Source organism: Hemiscyllium ocellatum, chromosome 20 (assembly GCF_020745735.1).
Source record: "Hemiscyllium ocellatum isolate sHemOce1 chromosome 20, sHemOce1.pat.X.cur, whole genome shotgun sequence".
Taxonomy (NCBI): domain Eukaryota; kingdom Metazoa; phylum Chordata; class Chondrichthyes; order Orectolobiformes; family Hemiscylliidae; genus Hemiscyllium; species Hemiscyllium ocellatum.
Genome location: NC_083420.1, coordinates 56,517,985 through 56,538,491, shown reverse-complemented (window position 1 = coordinate 56,538,491; position 20,507 = coordinate 56,517,985). Strand labels below are relative to the sequence as shown.

At 44.1% G+C, this 20,507-nt stretch overlaps 1 protein-coding gene across 3 annotated transcripts in view; it reads left to right on the top strand.

Annotated features, from left to right (window-relative positions):
- LOC132825532 (E3 ubiquitin-protein ligase MGRN1-like) overlaps positions 1–20,507 on the top strand; it is a 158,810-nt gene that overhangs the window by 103,649 nt on the left and 34,654 nt on the right. For all 3 annotated transcript variants that reach the window (XM_060840899.1, XM_060840897.1, XM_060840900.1), the window contains exons 7-8: positions 7,484–7,527; positions 18,926–18,973. In XM_060840899.1, the coding sequence (XP_060696882.1) occupies positions 7,484–7,527; positions 18,926–18,973 (92 nt within the window). The remainder of the gene's footprint in view (positions 1–7,483; positions 7,528–18,925; positions 18,974–20,507) is intronic.

Sequence of the window (20,507 nt, the reverse complement as noted above, 5' to 3'; positions counted from 1 at the left end):
CTGTCCAATATGTCTTCATAACTGAAATTCTCCAGCCCAGACAACAACCTGGTAAATCTCCACAACTCAGTCCATCTGATAATGCAGATTACAGAACACTCCAGCTGTGGTCTAACTAACATTTTCTACAAGGTAAAAACAATGACTGCAGATGCTGGAAACCAGATTCTGATCAGTGGTGCTGGAAGAGCACAGCAGTTCAGGCAGCATCCAAGGAGCAGCGAAATCGATGTTTCGGGCAAAAGCCCTTCACAGGAATAAAGACAGAGCCTGAAGTGTGGAGAGATAAGCTAGAGGAGGGTGGGGGTGGGGAGAAAGTAGCATAGAGCACAATAGGTGAATGGGGGAGGGGATGAAGGTGATAGGTCAAGAAGGAGAGGGTGGAGTGGATGGGTGGAAAAGGAGCTAGGCAGGTCGGACAAGTCATGGGGACAGTGCTGAGCTGGAAGTTTAGAGCTCGGGTGAGGTGGGGGAAGGGGAAATGAGGAAACTGTTGAAGTGTTCCGAGGCGGAAGATGAGGCGTTCTTTCTCCAGGCGCCTGGTGGTGAGGGAGCAGCGGTGAAAGAGGCCCAGGACCTCCATGTCCTCAGCAGAGTGGGAGGGGGAGTTGAAATGTTGGGCCACGGGGTGGTGTGGTTGATTGGTGCAGGTGTCCCGGAGATGTTCCCTAAAGCGCTCTGCTAGGAGGCGCCCAGTCTCCCCAATGTAGAGGAGACCGCATCGGGAGCAACGGATACAATAAATGATATTAGTGGATGTGCAGGTAAAGCTTTGATGGATGTGGAAGGCTCCTTTAGGGCCTTAGATACAGGTGAGGGAGGAGGTGTGGGCACAGGTTTTACAGTTCCTGCGATGGCAGGGGAAGGTGCCAGGATGGGAGGGTGGGTTGTAGGGGGGCGTGGACCTGACCAGGTAATCACGGAGGTAACGGTCTTTGCGGAAGGCAGAAAGAGGTGGGGAGGGAAATATATTCCTGGTGGTGGGGTCTTTTTGGAGGTGGTGGAAATGTCGGCGGATGATTTTGTGTATGCGAAGGTTGGTAGGGTGGAAGGTGAGCACCAGGGGCGATCTGTCCTTGTTACGGTTGGAGGGGTAGGGTCTGAGGGCGGAGGTGCGGGATGTGGACGAGAGGCGTTGGAGGGCATCTTTAACCACGTGGGAAGGGAAATTGTGGTCTCTAAAGAAGGAGACCATCTGGTGTGTTCTGTGGTGGAACTCGTCCTCCTGGGAGCAGATATGTCGGAGGAATTGGGAATATGGAATGGCATTTTTGCAAGAGGTAGGGTAGGAAGAGGTGTAATCCAGGTAGCTGTGGGAGTCACTGGGTTTGTAAAAAATGTCAGTGACAAGTTGGTCGTCATTAACGGAGATGGAGGGGTCCAGGAAGGGGAGGGAGGTGTCAGAGATGGTCCAGGTAAATTTAAGGTCAGGGTGGAATGTGTTGGTAAAGTTGATGAATTGCTCAACCTCCTCGTGGGAGCACGAGGTGGCGCCAATGCAGTCATCAATGTAGCGGAGGAAGAGGTGGGGAGTGGTGCCGGTGTAATTACGGAAGATCAACTGTTCTCTGTAGCCAACAAAGAGACAGGCATAGCTGGGGCCCATACGTGTGCCCATGGCTATCCCTTTGGTCTGGAGGAAGTGTCTGGATTCAAAGGAGAAATTGTGAAGGGTGAGGACCAGTTCGGCCAGATGAATGAGAGTGTCGGTGGAAGGGTACTGTTGGGGAAGTCTGGAGAGGAAAAAATGGAGGGCTTGGAGGCCCTGGTCATGGCGGATGGAGGTGTAGAGGGATTGGATATCCATGGTGAAGATGAGGCATTGGGGGCCAGGGAAATGGAAGTCTTGGAGGAGTTGGAGGTTATGGGTAGTGTCTCAAACGTATGTGGAGAGTTCCTGGACTAGGGAGGATAGGACAGTGTTGAGGTACGTAGAGATGGTTCAGTGGGGCAGGAGCATGCTGAGACAATGGGTCGGCCAGGGTGGTCAGGCTTGTGGAATTTGGGAAGGAGGTAGAACCAGGCAGTGCGGGGTTCCCGGACTGAGGTTGGAAGCTGTGGGTGGAAGATCTCCTGAGGTGATGAGGTTCTGTATGGTCTGGGAGATGATGGTTTGGTGATGGGGTTGGGGTCATGGTCAAGGGGGCAGCCAGAAGAGGTGTCCTTGAGTTGGCGTTTGGCTTCAGCGGTGTAGAGGTCAGTGTGCCAGACTACCACTGTGCCCCCTTTATCTGCTGGCTTGATGGTGAGGTTGGGATTGGAGCAGAGGGATTGGAGGGCCACGCATTGAGGGTGAGAGTTGGAGTGGAGGAGGGGGGGTAGTTAGGTTGAGGTGGTTAATGTCCCGGCGGCAGTTGGAAATGAAGAGGTCGAGGGCAGGTAATCAGCCAGTGCGGGGTATCCAGGTGGATGCAGTGTGTTGGAGGTGGGCAAAGGGATCCTCGGAAGGTGGGCAGGAATCCTGATTGTGAAAGTAAGCTCGGAGGCGGAGGCGACAGAAGAATTGTTCGACGTCACAGCATGTATTAAATTCATTGATGCGCGGACGGAGAGGGATGAAGGACTGATCGTTCGTCCTCAGTGAGGGGGAGGTCTGGAGGGATGGTGAAAACTCGGCAGGGCTGGGAGCTGGGATCTGGTGTGGGTGTGGAGCTGGGAGTGGGGGCGGAACCTGTAACTGGAGTGGGTGTGGTGGTGGGGGGAATGGGGGTGGAGTCATGAGCAGGGGTAGTGTTCCCCTCGGGGTTCTGGGGGTTGGGGATAGTGTCAGCAGAATGCAGGTGACTGGCGCTGGTGGGGGCGGAAGTGGTGGTGACCATGGCAGTAGGGGTGGCGGAAGTCACTGAGTGTGTGGCATCAGTGATGATGTGAGGGGCGGAAGTGATGTTACCTGTGATGCATGAGGAATTGTGAGAGGCGGGAGTGGCCACGATGGGGGCGAAAGTGACATCATCAATCAGCGTAGGGGTGGCAGCTGCATCAGCCGCATGGCTAATGGCGTTTGAGTAGTTTCCGAGGCCAGGGGAATCTTCTGGAATGTTTGAGGAGCGCTGGTTATGGAGGTGGGTAGATAAAAGTTAGTTGTGCTTAGTTTTTGATGTTTGATGTGGAATTTAAATACTGTTTGTTGAGAGTATGAATTCTCCTGAGGATGTAGTACAGAGTGGGTCCTTTGCAATTCTGAGAGAGTGTGGCCCTCAGCTTCGGCAGGGCCTCCCTAATATTAAACTCTATGTTAGATTACTTACTTAGATTAGATTAGATTACTTACAGCGTGGAAACAGGCCCTTCGGCCCAACAAGTCCACACCGACCCGCCCAACCCACCCATACCCCTACATTTACCCCTTACCTAACACAACAGGCAATTTAGCATGGCCAATTCACCTGACCCGCACATCTTTGTGACTGTGGGAGGAAACCGGAGCACCCGGAGGAAATCCACATAGACACGGGGAGAACCTGCAAACTCCACACAGTCAGTCGCCTGAGTCGGGAATTGAACCCGGGTCTCAGGCGCTGTGAGGGAGCAGTGCTAACCACCGTGCTGCCCATGAAAAGGCGCATGCTTTCTTAACCTCTTCATGCCCCTATCCTGCTCCCTGAGTGTACTCGTCTACATCTACATGCATACCAATGTCCTTCTGATTCTTGATACCTCCCAGGGTCCTACCATTTTTCATGTGTTCCTTTGTCTTGTTGTCTTGCCCAAGTGCATCATCTCACATTTGTCCTGGTTGAATTCCATTTGCCACTGATCAACCCATTTGACCATCCCATCCTCTTGTAGTTTAAGCCTATCATACTTTATTATTTACTATTTTTGTATCATCTGCAAACTTACTGATCAACCCTTCCACATTCAAGTTTAAATAATTCATATAAATCACAAACAGCAAAGCCCCAAACTGACTCCTATATGACCAGACTGGATACAGACTTCTAGTTGGAAAAACGCCCCTTAGCCATCACCCTCTGCTTCCTGCCATTCAACCAATTCTGGATCGAATTTATCAAATTTCTTTGAATCCCAATATGGCCCTAATCTTTGATATCTGTCTCCCATGAAGGACCTTATCAAAAGAATCTGCAAACTTGGTCACCTCTTTGAAAAATTCAATCTAGTTGGTCAGATGTGCCCTCCCTGTAACAAAATCACGCTGACTGTTCTTGATTAATCCCTAGGAGAAAGTGAGGACTGTAGATGCTGGAGATCAGAGCTTAAAAATGTGTTGCTGGAAAAGCGCAGCAGGTCAGGCAATGTCAAAGGAACAGGAGAATTGACGTTTTGGGCATAAGCCCTTCTTCAGGAATTCCTGAAGAAGGGCTTATGTCCGAAACATTGATTCTCCTGTTCGTTTGATGCTGCCTGACCTGCTGCACTTTTCCAGCAACACATTTTTAAGCTCTTGATTAATCCCTGGTTAGAGACAGAAGTCTCTTCTAAGGATGCCCACTTTGAAGATGTTCTCTGCCTGCCTCAGACATGCACTCAGTGAGCCCCTTTCTCACTGCCACAATGCTGTGACCACCTCAGCCCTCCAGCTCTTTGACCAGGTGATGAAACAATTTCAATACTACAGCCACGTGATGTTCCTCAGCTGCTGTCTTGGCAACCATCTTGTCCCTCATGGCCTGCAGGTACATTTTCAACCCTACAAATTTGGACCCACTTTTGATGCTCCATATTTGTAATACCTCCAACACCTCCATAAACAGTTCTCTCTCCGAATTCTCCACTCCACCCTCTCAGCTATGTGGCTATACCTCTATTCCCTCTCCTCATCCTTCCCCCAGCTAAAGACTTCCCTTTCCTAAACATGTGGAGGATATCTACTATTCTCCTTCCAACGGAGAATCCACCAACTCAACAGTTTTTCAGTTTCATATCAGATGTAAAAAATCAGAAGTTTGCAGGACTCAGCTGCTGTTACCTCTAGTCTGATAACTCGCTTGTGGTTCAAAATTTGCACCCTGGCTCTGGCTGCCTCCAGGCCCCACTCCCCCATGCTGCTGCTGCTGCCATTATCGACATGGAGACTCTCTCCAGGCCAAAGCAACTTTTAGGTTGGACACCACTTCCGACATCTCATAAGGACCCCCGAGTGCTCACCTGTCTCCGCTCCGGATGTCTCCCGCAATGCTGCCCCAGATTCTGCAGACAGCAGTAGTCTGACCAGCCTGGACTTTCCTCCTACCTCCACCTCTGGCTCTGCCCACTCTGCAAGCAAGTCCCGGACGACATTTCTCAGGGTCACTCCTGGGTCCTACTGCTGACTTGCAACCACCCAGCACACCAGCTCTCTCTTCTTACCTATCAACTCCTACAATGCACTCTACCCCTCTACCTCATCTCCCCCCTCAGTTCACACCTCTCCCCATCCCCCCCCGCCATTTCCCATACCCACACCCACACACCCCTCCCAACCAGACCACATCCAAACCTCACCCACCACAAGCTGTCACCCTCCCGGCGCCCCCCCCCCCCCCCGGCCTACTAGCCACCCCAGGACTCCCCCAAAACCTTATCCCTGAGCCTTACCACATATTCACTATTCGTCCCTCTCGATCTTGAATTCTGAGGCCGAATAGTCAGTGTTCAGGGATGGGCTCATGTTCGTACCCCTCCATCTCCACCTCAACGAATTCGAGATCCACCATGATGTGGAGCTCTTCTTCCTCCGCCGTGCCTCATTCTTTGACAAAAACTCCCAACCTCCCTTGCACAACCCCTTCTCCTGCCTCCAACAGTCTTTCCCCAATTTGGTCACCACCTGAAGGTGTTGTACCTGCCCTAGAACTCTTCATTGCAAATTGCGGACGTGACATTGGCCTCCTCAATTTCTCCACCCCTCTCACCCACTCCAACCTTGCATTCTCTGAACGTGCAGCACGCCTGGTTCACCATCAAACCCACTGACAAATGCGGGGCAGTGGTAGTCTGGAAGATGGACATCTGTGTCACAGAGGCCGAACGCTAACACTCCGAAACCGTGTCCTATCTCCCCATGCCCATGACTCCACTGCAACCCATCATGCCCAAATTCCTCATTGCCTCTGGTGATCTCCCCTCCACTACCTCTAAACTCATTGTCCCCCAGCCCCATATTGCCCAGTTCTACCTGTTCCCCAATATTCACAAGCCCAACTACCCCCGCTAACACATCAACTTGGCATGCTCCTGCCCCACTGAACTCCTCTTCTGCTACCTCGACTCCATCCTCTCCCCCTTAGTTCAGGTACTTCCCATCCACATCCACGACACCAACCACACCCTCCATCTCTTCAGCAACTTTCAGTTCCCTGGCCCACAGCTCCTTCTCTTCACTATATGCATGCAGTCCTTATATATGTCCATACTCCACAAGGATGGCCTCCAGGCCCTCTGCTGCTGCTTGTCTCATCCAGTCCTCCTCCACCAGTACCCTCCTCCGCCTCGCTGAACTGGTCATCACCTTCAATAATTTTTCCTTCCCTCCTTTCTTGATCTCACCGTTTCCATCTCCGGTGACAGTCTCCAGATAGACATCTACTAGTAACCCACAGCCTTCCATAACTACCTGGACTATACCTCCTCCCACCCAGTATCCTGCAAGAACTCCATCACATTCTCTCAATTCCTCCACCTCCTCAGCATCTGCTCGGACGAGGAGACATTCCACTTGCAAGCATCCAGCTGGCCACCTATTTTTAAGAACGTGCTTTTCCTCCTCCTATCATCCAGACAGCCCTCCATTGCTGCACCTCCATTCCTAAACCCCGCCCCCCCCAGCGCAATGAAGACAGGAGTTCCCCTTGTCCTCACCTACCACCCCATCAGTCTCTGCATCCAACACAGCATCCTCAAGCACTTCTGCCAACTCCAAATAGACACCACCACCAAGAACATCTTTCCCTCCCCACCCCTCTCTGCCTTCCGCAAGGACCATCCCTTCTGACAGTCCTTGGTTCACACCACTCCCGCAACCGAACACCCTGTAACCAGAAAGGATGGTATTGTGTGTGGAGTTTGGATGAGAGCTGAATTAGCTTTTGCTTTAACGCCACTGTGGTTAAATAGCCTGCAGACAGATACCGTCTCAAGTCATGTAGTAAGCTGAATTATTGTGTCAGTCAATTGATGGCGAATCGATCAGGAGTTAATGGAGTTAAAACCTTCAGGAAAGGCGATAAAGGGAGAAAAGTGGCATAAATAGTGTGAGGAAAATGTCTTTGAAAAGATATAAGATCTGTTGTAATTACTATTTATAATCTTAAATATGTTCTATATTCATTTAATTAGTCAGACTCGTTTTAAATTATAAAAAATGACAATTGTGATTAAATTGACTTCAGTGGTGAAATGTGATGAAACATTTAATTATTTTTGAAGTGTGGGTTTATGTTTCTTAAAAATAAACTGCCATTTTGAATTTTTTAAAATTGCTACTTATAATTCAACGTACGTTAAAGCATAATGAGTCTAATTTGTATTTCTGTTACAGAATACTCTGGGCATGCCCATATTCTATTGGCTGCAATGGAAAAAGTAAGTAATAACAACTTTATCCAGCTTTGACTCGGTCAAACTCAATTTATTACAATGCTAAGAATTAAATCTAGTGGATTGAAAACTAATTATATTTTCAGATAGATTCAAGTGTTATTTATTTCAAGAAATTGTATCTGAAAGCATGTTAATACCCTGAAGCATTGCGTGTAAACAGTATTTTTCTACCCTCATTACGGTAGCTTTCATTATCTGTCACTCTTTAATCTGAGCTGCTATTACTGCATCCAAAATAAACTTTGCATTTGTGGTATTGTTATATTGTAGACTAAAACAGATCCTGCATTATGTGAAAAAAATGCTGAATTTATTTGATGATAATGATACCAATTGTTTTGATTGATATAAAATTAGTTCCTGGAGCTCAGTTATCCCAGTGTCAGCATAAATGGTAAATTAAGTATAGCACAATATATTTTGCCATGACAGTATTGGAATCATAACTAAACTTGATTAAAAGTGTAGTAATTATTATGTATATTTTTAGGAGTAAAATACGTTTATATCATGAAATGTTAAATGTCTGGTTAGGAGTTTCAACATTCTAAATAAGAGCAATGACGAAACAGCACTGAACGGAAATGATTTGTAAAGTAGTATGTCAGTAACCCACGGGAATTAATGGGAGTCATGAGCAGTAAATTAGTGAAAACGATACTGTGCTACATTATTTTGAACATATCGCAATTGGAACCTGAGCACAAAACAGTGACTATTGACCAAATGGGCCAAATGCTGGCAGATGGGACTAGATTTAGTTAGGATATCTGGTCGGCACGGGCGAGTTGGACTGAAGGGTTGTACGTCTCTATGACTCTCGGTATAAGGGTAAACCAGTAACACGTTCATACTATGGAGGTTATTCTGGGTCCTTTTATGATGCCTTTTAAATTGCAGCAGTTTGTTTGTGACTTATTACAATCTCATTTGGCAGTATTGGACAAAAGCCTGCAGTGTTCCATTTCAAGTAATAAATCTTTCAACAATTTATATAGAATTTGGTGCATAAAATGCTTTAGCAAGCTTACATCCATAATAATTGCTTCCAGAGTGTGAAGAAATGTGATGGATTCTTTTTAAACATTATTTTCATTTCTGAGTTGATATGTGGTGCTTAGTTGAGCAACTTGCAGATAATGTTAAACACTAATGACTGTGGGCATACTTTTTGTTAGAGTAATGGATCTCATTAAAATTTAATTGTGCACTCTAACATATATATTTGGAAAAACAAAGTGGACAGCAATAGCTTTAAAACTATGAACAAGTCTGACCTTGTACTGGTTATGTCATGCTAGCTGTCTACGTACCCAGTAAGATTGTTTACTAGAAATAATATTAAGTACTGAATCTCAAAATTGCTCATACATTATTCATTCACCTACAACTGTCCTCCATAAATGTTTTCATAGGCAGTACACATGTGAGTTTTACCACCGGATTCGAAGACAAAATGCTGCCCATTATCTGTGAAATTAATGGAGTACCGCTTTACAACAATTTTCACATGTAGTGAATGATTCATGTTCAGCATATTATCCTGCACCAGATTCTTTCCCTATTCAATCCAAAGGTCTGTTCCCTGAGGGTTTAATGATGCACACTATTTAGTTTGAGCTGTAAAGCGACAAAAGTTCTCATCAAATTGTGGGAATGCCTCTCTTTGGGTGTTAGCGAGTTTGTTCAAGTCGTCACTTTCTGTTACCTTTATTGAGCCACTTCATCTCAAAACACAACGCTCGACAGACAGCTGATTTCAGCAGAGTTAATGCAGAAAATATTTCAGCTCAGCAATATTTCCTTAAAAGTATAGGTATTTCTGGAGTTCCTTTTAGAATGGTGCCATTACACACGCGCACACGCAGAAATGTTTCAATTCTGACAGATGAAGTTGAATACTTTGAAGGAAAAATAGCATCTATCACCTCAAATGAGGACTTAAATTTTGTCATTTGCCTTCAGCTTTTTATTACTTCTGTTAAAGTTACATTGACTTCATAAGAGTCAAATTATGGGCAATCTAATAATTTTCTTCAGGTACTGTACATGATACTATTTTGTATTTAAGCCTCCTATTTGAATCTAACTGGGCCTTGATTTTAATTCATACTGCGTGAAGATTTAATCACTTGTGAGAGTGGTATCAGAAAAGTGTTTATGTTTCCTCTTTGAAAATGATCATGAGAAAATTAAACTGTGATTTCTGAGAATTTTCTTACACAAAACAATTGTGCTGTGGTTGTGGATGATACTGATAATTCAATGAGTTCATTTTGTGTTCCAAGCTTTTCCTAGGATTGATTTATAACATCCTGAAGATCCACTATAGTTAATCAAAATTAAAAACATTTGGGGAAAAACTATTTTTAGATGGTGTCAAAAACTTCAAAGGAGAACAGTTTTGACCTGCTTTCCAATTTTAAAATGGGGTTTTCAAAGAAACTAAACAGCTTGTAAAAAAGATGGCAGCATCTCTGAATGCAATTAGTGTACGGACAATTTCATTGTTTACATTGACTGTCTGCACTATTATAGAAAATATAGACTTTTCCCTAGTACTGACTCCCTTTGTCCCTCTAAACAGAGTAACAAAGTAAATAATTAAGATTACAGTAACTATGATGTTAGGAAGTTTGCTTATGTAAGATAGCATTTTGTTTCATTCAGCAGATTTAAATATTTATACGTTGTGAAGTGGTGCAGTAATATTTCAAGTAACACAGCTTTCTGTAAATTTGTAAATCCATGGACATAACATTTTAATAATGAATTGCAGCTTCTCTCCATGCTAGCTCTCTACTGTGAATCATAAATTTGAAAAGTCAAGCCTGACTACAGAACTTCAGATGATCTGTGCTGACTGTTCAAGGCTACAAGGTTGCACTATTGATTGTGTTTGTTTACAAAACAAGTGGGTTGGAGTGGATTTCTGATTGGTCTTCGTGGCAGACAAAACAACTCCCTCCTTCCAGTAAACAGTTTAACTGTATTGTGTAATTTAATCTAGTCAGTGTTACAGGGCAGTACAAAAACACAGTAACCACACTACCTTCAGGGAGCATACAGTCCTTATTCCCAAGTCAGGAGCACTCTCAGTGCTTAATATCAAACCCTGAGTGCATGCTGTACTTTCACCATGGACTTCAGAGAACGCACAATGTTGAAGCTACTAATATTAGACAGTGTATAAAGTTCATGAAATAGATTCTAAGATTGCATAATACTCACGCTGCTAAATTCAGACAGTAAGAACTGCAGAATAGAAAGATTTCATTGCGATTTTGCTGCAATTTCAGTGAGGTGTTACTGGGCTGGGAACCAATGAAGATCAATGAGTACGGGGTTGAAGGATGGATGGATGCGACTTGCTGAGAATTAGGATGCATAGAGCAGTGTTTTTGATGAGGCCAAGTTAATTGAGGGTGGAAGTTTCAGGGAGGGAGAGACCAAGAGAACATTTGGAGGAGTGAAACCTAGCGAATGATGCATAGTTGTAGGTAAAGTAATGCATTTGGATTGAAATGCACTTTATGGTCTCGCGTCTTTTTCAGTGCAACCATAGTTTACTAATCTCACCATATAGGTGATGTCTTTTAACCTTAAAGTCATTCTGGAAAATTCTTCTATATCCCAATGTGTTGATGTCTTCCATCTTTAAGTGTGATGCGTAGAATCAATCACAACACCTAGCTGAGACCTAACCAGTAATAATAAAGGTTTAGTACAGCTTCCTTGTTTTTTGTGTACTATGCCTCTATGAATAAAGCCAATGATCCTATGAGATTTTTAACATCCTTCCCTCAATTTGAAACTTCTCACAGATCTAAGTCACTCTTTCCATCTTTTAAGATGCTCCTTTAAAAACTTCCTTTTTGAGTGAGCATTTACCCACTTTTTCCAAATAGTTCCTATTTATATCAATGTCAGGTTGCATTTGGTAACACTCCTTTAAAGCTCCTGCAGTGTTTTACTACATTGTAGCAAATGCAGGATGTTATATTCTGGTTCACACCTGGTGAACCAACAACTGCTTACTCTTCTTACTATTATAGAGACATTGGGTATAGATTCTAATTATCAGTCTTTAGTGGCATCAGTGCCCCCACAACCATTCTCTGATGCCAAATCACTTACATGTAATTGGTTGTTTATGAACAGAAAGCGAAGTGTAGTTTATAGCAATGCTGACAGAACTACATTGTAGAATGCGGGGCGGACAGTGGCTCAGTGGTTAGTACTGCTGCCTCACAGTGCCAGGGACCTGGGTTCGATTCCAGGCTCAGGTGACTGTGCAATCTCCACACAGACATTCTCCCTGTGTCTGTCTGGGTTTTCTCCTGGTGCTCCAGTTTCCTCCTACAATCCAAAGATGTGCAGATTCGGTGAATTGGCCATGCTAAATTGCCTGTAATTTTCAGCGATGTGTAAGTTAGGTGCATTAGTCAGGGAAAATGTAGAGTAATAGGGAAATGGGTCTGCGTGGGATACTTTTCGGGGGCTGCTATAGATTTGCTGGGCCGAAGGTCCTGTTTCCACACTGTAGGGATTCTGTGATGATTCAAAGGTTGCATGCAACATTTAGTTAGCAAGGTGTTATACTTGGGACTTTAGCCTTGATCTTAACTCTGTCAGATCCTTGTGTGTACAACCTAAGACTACGTTGCTAGCTAGTGAGTGCTTTGTGTGCAGCTGTACATGTTTTACTTTGTCTTATTTTTTGGGGGTGGTGACAAAGTAGCCATTTCCAGTAATTTGTTTAATTAGATTTATTGTGGAATTTGTGTCAGGAGCGGAGCAATCAACTGACTGTAATAATCTTCTTCATGCCGAGTGATTAGTCGGTCAGGAAGCACGTCGACAGTTAAGAAGAAAAAGCTTCAGAAACACATGATGGAACCCAAGACAGCACACAGTGATAGCTGAAATAGAATCAGAAGTTTAATGTAACAGCTGATGGCCAATCCATATTTCCCAGCTAAGGAAAACAATCTTTCTTTCTCCATCCCCTGTATCCTCTTCAGAATCTTGTATGTTTCAACAAACTCTGCTCAGTCTTCTGCATTCCAGAGAATGTAGGCCTCACTGACTCGGACTGTAACTAAAGGACCACCCTAATATCGTGGGAACTGACTCAGTAAACCTTTGTTGCATTGCCTTCACTATAAGTAATTCCTTCCTTATAATGGAAACCAAACATCTGCTGTGGACAATTGTGGCCAGGCTTCCTTGTTCTTCTGCTCTAATCTCCATGTAATAAAGCACACTGAGCAGGAGCGGACACGGGGCTGCTGGGTAAGTGAGGCTTTATATTTGGGTGGTACTGGGATAGTGTCTCCCACCTCTTGTCCTCCTCTCACCAAAAGAAAAGTTCGTTGTGCTGGATTGGTAAGGTAACTAGTTTCTTTATTTTTTTTGGTTTTTCAGTAACCTTGTTGGGAATTTAGAATAGTGGAAATGGAGGTTCGGACAGTTGAATGTTTTTCCTGCTTAATGTGAGAGGTAAGGGCCACCACTAGTGTCCCTGTTGACTGTATCTGTGGCAAGTGGACCCAGCTCCAGCTCCTCGAACTTTGGATCATTTGGGAGACAGAGGAAGTTATTGAGAAGAGTTACAGGGAGGTGTCACATCTCAGGTAAAGGAAGAAGGTAGACGGGTTACTGTCAGGGAACATAAAGAGAACCGGCAGGCAATGCAGGGATCCCCTGTGGCCGTTCCCCTGTATAACAAGTATACAGTTTTGGATACTGTTGTTGGGGGGGGGATGACTTACCAGGAATAAGCAGTGGGGCACAGGTTTCTCGCACAGTCTGTCCCTGTTGCTCAGAGGGGATGAGGGGAGAAGAGCAGAGCATTAGTCATTGGGGACTTCATAGTTAGGGGATAGATAGGAGGTTCTGTGGGAACGATAGAGACTCACTTTTGGTGTGTTGCCTCCCAGGTGCCTCCCATGTCTCTCATCGTGTTTTTAGGATCCTTGAGGGGGAGGGGGAGCAGCCCCAAGTTGTAGTCTACATAGGCACCAACAACATAGGTAGGAAGAGCGATGGGGATCTAAGGCAGAAATTCAGGGAGCTAGGATGGAAGCTTAGAGCGAGAACAAACAGGGTTGTCATCTCTGGTTTGTTGCCCATGCTGTGTGCTAGCAAAGCAAGGAAAAGGGAGAGAGAGGAGTTGAACATAGGTCTACAGGAATGGTGCAGAAGGGAGGGTTTGTGATTCCTGAATAACTGGGGCACTTTCTGAGGTTGGTGGGGCCTCTACAAACAGATGGTCTTCACCTGAACGAAATGAGTGCCAATATCCTTTGGTGGGGTGGGTGCAGAGGATTTGCTAATGCTCTTTGGGAGAGTTTTCAGCAGGAGAATGGGAACCAACATTGTAGTATGAGTATGCGGGAGGTTGAGAGTAGTGAAGTCAGAACTAATATTTCAAGATCACAAGAAGGCACCGACAGGCAAGAAGTTGATTTGAAGTGTGTCGACTTCAATGCCAGGAGCATCTGGAATAAGGTGGGTGAAGTTGCAGCATGGGTTGATTTCAATGTTATGGCCATTTCAGAGACATGGGTAGAGCAGGGACAGGAATGGTTTTTGCAGGTTCTGGGATTTAGATGTTTCAGTAAGAACAGAGAAAATGGTAAAAGGCGATGGTGTGGCACTGTTAGTCAAGGACAGTATTACAGTTGCAGAAAGGACATTTGAGGACTCGTCAGCTGAGGTAGTATGGGCTGAGATTAGAAACAGGAAAGGAGTGATCACCCTGTTGGGAGTTTTCTGTTGGCCTCCAGAGATGTGGAGGATAGGACAGCAAAGATGAGCCTTGATAAGAGCGAGAGTTACAGGGTAATGATTATGGGGGACTTCAACTTGCCAAATATTGACTGGGAACACTATAGTTCAAGTACTTTAGATGGGTCAGTTTTTGTCCAATGTGTGCAGGACAGTTTCCTGGCACAGTAAGTAGACAGGCCAATAAGGGGCAAGGCCACATTAGATTTGGTACTGGGTAATGAACCCGGCCAGGTATTAGATTTGGAGGTAGGTGAGCACTTTAGTGATAGTGACCACAGTTCGGTTATGTTTAATTTAGCGATGGAAAGAGATAGGGGAAGAGTTATAGCTGGGCGAAAGGCAGTTATGATGCGATTAGGCAAGATTTAGGATGCACAAGATGGGGAAGGAAAGTGCAAGGGATGGACACTGTTGAAATGTGGAGCATATTCAAGGACCAGCTACTGTTAGGCAGGGAGGAAGTGGTCGAGCGCGGGAGCCATGGTTTTTTTTAAGGAAGTTGAATCTCTTGTCAGGAGAAAGAAGGCTTATGTCAGGATGAGATATGAAGACTGAGTTAGGGCACTTGAGAGTTACAGGTTAGCCAGGGAAGACCTAAGGAGAGAACTAAGAAGAGCCAGGAGGGAACACGAGAGGTCATAAGATTAAGGAAAACCTGAAGGCTTTCTAGAGGTATATCAGGAATAAAAGAATGACTAGAGAAAATTAGGGCCAGTCAAACACAGTAGTGGGAAGTTGTATGTGGAATCTGAGGAGATAGGGGAAGTGTAAAATGAATGTTTTTCATCAGTATTCACACTGGAAAAAGGCAATGGTGTCAAAGAGAATACTGAGATACAGACGATTAGACTAGATGGGATTGAGGTGCATAAAGAGGAGGTGTTAGCAATTGGAAAGTGTAAAAATAGGTAAGTCCCCTGGGCCGGATGAGATTTATCTTCGGATTCTCTGGGAAGCCAGAGAGGAGATTGCTGGGCCTTTGGCTTTGATCTTTGTCATCATTTGTCTACAGGAATAGTGCCAGAAGACTGGAGAATAGCAAATGTCCCCTTGTTCAAGAAGGGGAGTAGAAACAACCCTGGTAATTATAGACCAGTGAGACTTACTTCGGTTGCGGGTAAAGTGTTGGAAAGGGTAATAAGAGATAGGATTTATTATCATCTAGAAAGAAATAAGTTGATTAGGGATAGTCAACACAGTTTTGTGAAGGATAGATTGTGTCTCACAAACCTTATTGAGTTCTTTGAGAAGGTGACCAAACAAGTGGATGAGGGTAAAGTGGTTGATGTGGTGTAAATGGATTTCAGTAAGGCGTTTGATAAGGTTCCCCATGGCAGGCTATTGCTGAAAATGCAAAGGCATGGGATTGAGAGTGATTTAGTGGTTAGCTGGTTAGCTGAAAGAAGTCAGAGAGTGGTGATTGATGGGAAACATTCATCCTGGAGTTCAGTTACTAGTGGGGGAGCATGAGGATCTGTTTTGGGTCCACTGTTGTTTGTCATTTTTATAAATGACCTGAATGAGGGTATAGAAGGGTGGGTTAGTAAATTTGCGGATGACACTAAGGTCAGTAGAGTTGTGGATACTGATGAAGAATGTTGTAGGTTACAGAGAGACATAGATAAGCTGCAGAGCTGGGCTGAGCCATGTCAAATAGAGTTCAATGCGGAAAAGTGTGAGGTGATTCACTTTGGAATGCCGAGTACTGGGCTAATGGTAGTGTCGATGAGCAGAGAGATCTTATGTCCAGGTACAGAGATCCCTGAAAGTTGACACACAGGTTGATTGGGTTCTGAAGGCATAAGGTGTGTTAGCTTTTATTGGGAGAGGGATTGAGACTCTGAGCCATGAGGTCATGCTGCAGCTGTATAAAACTTTGTGGCCACATTTGGAGTATTGGGAACAGTTCTGCTCACTGCATTATAGGAAGGATTGGAGACTTTGGAAATGGTTCAGATGAGATTTACTCGAATGTTGCCTGGTATGGAGGGAAGGTCTTACGAGGAAAGGCTGAGGGACTTGAGCCTGTTTTTGTTAGAGAGAAGATGGTTGAGAGGTGACCTAACTGAGACATGTAGGAGGGTTAGATGGGTTGGACAATGAGAATCATTTTCCTTGGATGATGATGGCTAGCACGATGGGACATAGTTTTAAATTGAGGGGTGACATATATAGGACAGATGTCAGAGGTAGTTTCTTTACTCTGAGTAGTAGGGGTGTAGAACGCACTGCCTGCAACAGTAATAGACTCACCAAATTTAAGGGCATTTAAATGGTCATTGGATAGGCATATGGACGAGAGTGGAATAGTGTAGGTTAGATGTGCCTCAGATTGGTTCTACAGGTTGGCGCAGGGCCTGTTCTGCGCTATTACGTTCTATGTTCTAAAGGTCAATTTGCTGTTATATTTCCTTTATTGATTATTCTGTGTGTGTGCTAACTTTGTGTTCCTTGCAAGAGTATATCCAATTCCTCAGAACTTTAATAATGACAAGCTTCTAATAACTACAAAGTAGTCTGTTGAGTTGGTATGTAGCTAGAGGTGTAATTTCTTTGGGTGGATGCACAAGATCCCATGGCATTATTTTAAGTGATAACTGATCATTACTTATCTCTTGGCCAGTACCAGCACAGTAAGCTAACTGACTGTTGATGTCATGTGCTGTTTGTGACACTCTGCCGTTGGCTACCTGATGCTCTGAAGTATATCATACAATGTGGAAAGACGTCATTTGGCCTTTCGAGACTGCACCAGTCCTCTGAAGAGCATCCCTCCAGACCCAGTCCTCTCACCCTATTTCCCTGTTATTATGCATTTACCGTGGCTAATCCACCTGACCTGCACACTACAAGGCAATTTAGCATGGTCAGTCCACCTAACCTGCACATGTTTGGACTGCAGAAGGAAGCCAGAGCACCCAGAGGAAACCCACATGGAGTATGTGTGAATTCCACACAGACAGCCACCAAAGGCTGGAATCGAACCCCATTGTGAAGCAGCAGTATGGCCACTGAGCCACCGTGCTACCCTTTTCTCACCAATTTTGGAGCTTTTTTTCCATTATGTTCGGCTGATAATTGAGTCCGTCTGGTTCATGTCAAATGTTGCATTTTTAAAGATTCTTGAGTGGATCCTGCTGCCAAAATGGTTACTAACTGCGACGATCTGAAATGCATTCATTTTGAATCTCTGCTGCTGACTTTTCTTATTTCTCTTTCTCATCTCCCATCAAGCAGCAATGGAGCCTTTCATTTTCAGCAAATAGGAAAAGGCCATTCACCCCCTGAAGCTAGTTCTTCCATTCAGTGAGATCATGGCTGATCTGTGGCCTACCCCCATCTAACAATCTTTGGCCCAGATCCCTTAACACTTCAACCTAACAAAAAAACCCGCCTAATTAAAATTTAAAATTAACAACTGCTCAGTGGTCAGAACCGCTGCCTCACAGCGCCAGGGACCTTGATTCGATTCCCACCTTGGGTGACTATGTGGAGTTTGCACATTCTCCCCGTGTCTGTGTGGGCTTCCTCTGGGTGCTCCGGTTTCCTCCCACATTCCAAAATATATGCAGGTTAGGTGAATTGGCCAAGCTAAATTTCCCCCTAGTGTTAGGTGTGTTAGTCAGGAGTAAATATGGGGAATGGGTATGGGTGGGTTGCTCTTCGGAAGGTCGATGTGAAGTTGTTGGGCCAAAGGGCCTGTTTCCGTACTGTAGGGAATCTAATCTAAACTAATCCACCATCAGCTGCTGGTCATGGAAGAGAATTTCAAACATCTATTACCCTTTATGTGCAGAAGTGTTTTTTCCTAAGACAGTCAGGCCTTAGTTTTTGGACTATGGCCCCCTAGTTCTAGAATCTACAGTTAGTGAAAATAGTTGATCTTTATCTAACCTGTCTTTTCCTGTTATTATCTTGAAGACTTTGATCACATCGTCCCTGAACCTTAAATCCTGGAGGAAACAGGTTTGAGTTGTATAAACTTTCTCCATCAGTTAACCCCTGAAGTCCAGCTATCATTCTCAACAAATTTATGTGCAGAACCTCCTCGAATCCATGTGGATTTTTTAAGACAACTATTTATTCTCTCCCATCTATTGCTTTATTTGGGTTGATTTTTATTTATAAGATTTGCACTATTAGAAATGCAGAGCTAATTTTAGGACACTTGTCTGACTTTTACAAATGGAGAAATCAGTTTTCTGATTTAATAAGGTCCTATTATTAATTGTATGGCTGTTACTTTGCAAAGCAATATTTAAATGATGAGAGTAAAACAGAGTACCTACATCAGGAAGTTTATCTGCCCTGTTTGCTGTATCATTGGCTAACTCTTCCTGAGCTACTAATAACCAGCTGTTTGCGGAATTAGACAGATTCTTGGTAAGGCTGTATTTGTAGCTGTGGACTCGATTGTGAGAAGGGATTGTTTTTATTTTTGACACAGTTCTATATGTACAATCATACATACTAAATTGGTTCAAAAAATATTCCTCATTGCTATTTATATACCATGTAGAATTCTCTTGACTGGCTTTAGGGTTTTTTTTAACCTAACTTGCTGATGACTTCATTTATTTTGCAGCACGTCGATGGAAGTTTTTCTGTGAAGCCATTAAAGCAAAAGCAGATTGTAAGTAACCTGTAAACTTGATGATGTCGTAATAGTGATGAACAAGCTTATTGAACCAGAACTGAATTATTTATATGCAGGAGCCAGAGTTCTCCACAGCCCTTCAGAAAACTTGATGCTTGCTTTTTTGCTTTCCCCATCCGACTTCCCTCTTGCAGGACACCTCTGAGGGTCCTTGTCAAGGATGCAGCAAGGAACAGGTTGTTGTCTCTGGATGCGCAGTTGTCTGGCAGGATGGTGATGAGGCCCAGTACCTAATTTTGGCATGTGTTTGTACCCATACAAGCCTGTAAGCAAGCCATATCAACTTTCTGTGGTATCTCAATGCAGTATTTGATCCAGCGATCTTTCATGAAGTGATTAGAGCAGCAGAGGAGTCTTTTTGGCCTCGGATCCATGGCAGTTATTTGCAAGAACAATTTAGCTACTTACGCTGTTCCGTCATTGCCCAAAGTCCTGTAAATTCTAGCCCTTTATGTATTTGTCCAGTTCTCACATAGAACACATCTTTACTGATTACTTAATTTTAAAAACAGATTTTTCCCCATTTTATATTTTGGACAGTCACCTTAAATCACTTTTCTGTCGTTCTTAATCCTTCTGTCAGTGGTAAGAGTTTATCTTTATCCACACTCTCTCGACCTCTCATGATCATGAGCACTTCAGCTAAATTCCCCCTCCACCTTTTGTCTGAGGATGCTAATCGCTGTGTCTCCAATCTAGCCACACAACTGAAGTCCCTCATCCCTAGAATCATTATCATTTTCTTCCCTCCCCTCCCCTGCACTCCTTTTAAAATCTTTACATCCTTCCTAAAATGTATTGTACAGAATTGGATATATTACTTCAGTTGAGTGAGTGCTTTATAATGAGTTGTCATAGCTTCCTTATGTTTGCATTCCATGTCTTTGTTCATAAAGCGTGGGATCCTTCAAGCCATTTTGCCCACTTTCTCAACCTGCCTTGCCAAGTTCTATGATTTGTGTGCGTATATCCTTTGACCCAGGTATTGGAAAAAGCCTTTATTTTATTTTGTGCAATGTACCTTTAAGGCCACAGTGGACTAGGGAGTATTCTGAAAGAGGGTTTAAAGTTTCTGATTATAATATCATTAAATTCCAAGAAATGCTCATGTGACTTGAGGTTACCATAGAAATGAACACTTAAAATGCAGACGGTACATACAAGACTGTTTATTTGTGCTACAACACAAGGGATACTTGCTGCAGTGGTATAGATACAATATTACGTTGTAGTGAATCAGTCTGTAACTTTAATATTTGCAACAAGACGCATTCTAAATTAAATTTTGAGATGAAAATTAGAAACTGACATTCCAGAGTAAATGAAAACTGAATTGTATTAAATTTAACTACTCCCCAGAATGTTTTGTTCATTTGCCACTCAGTATTATTAAAGTTCTTGGTAGAAGTGTGCAATAGAGTCATAGAGATGTACAGCATGGAAACAGACCCTTCCGTCCAACTTGTCCAGATATCCCAACCCAATCTAGTCCCACCTGCCAACACCTGGC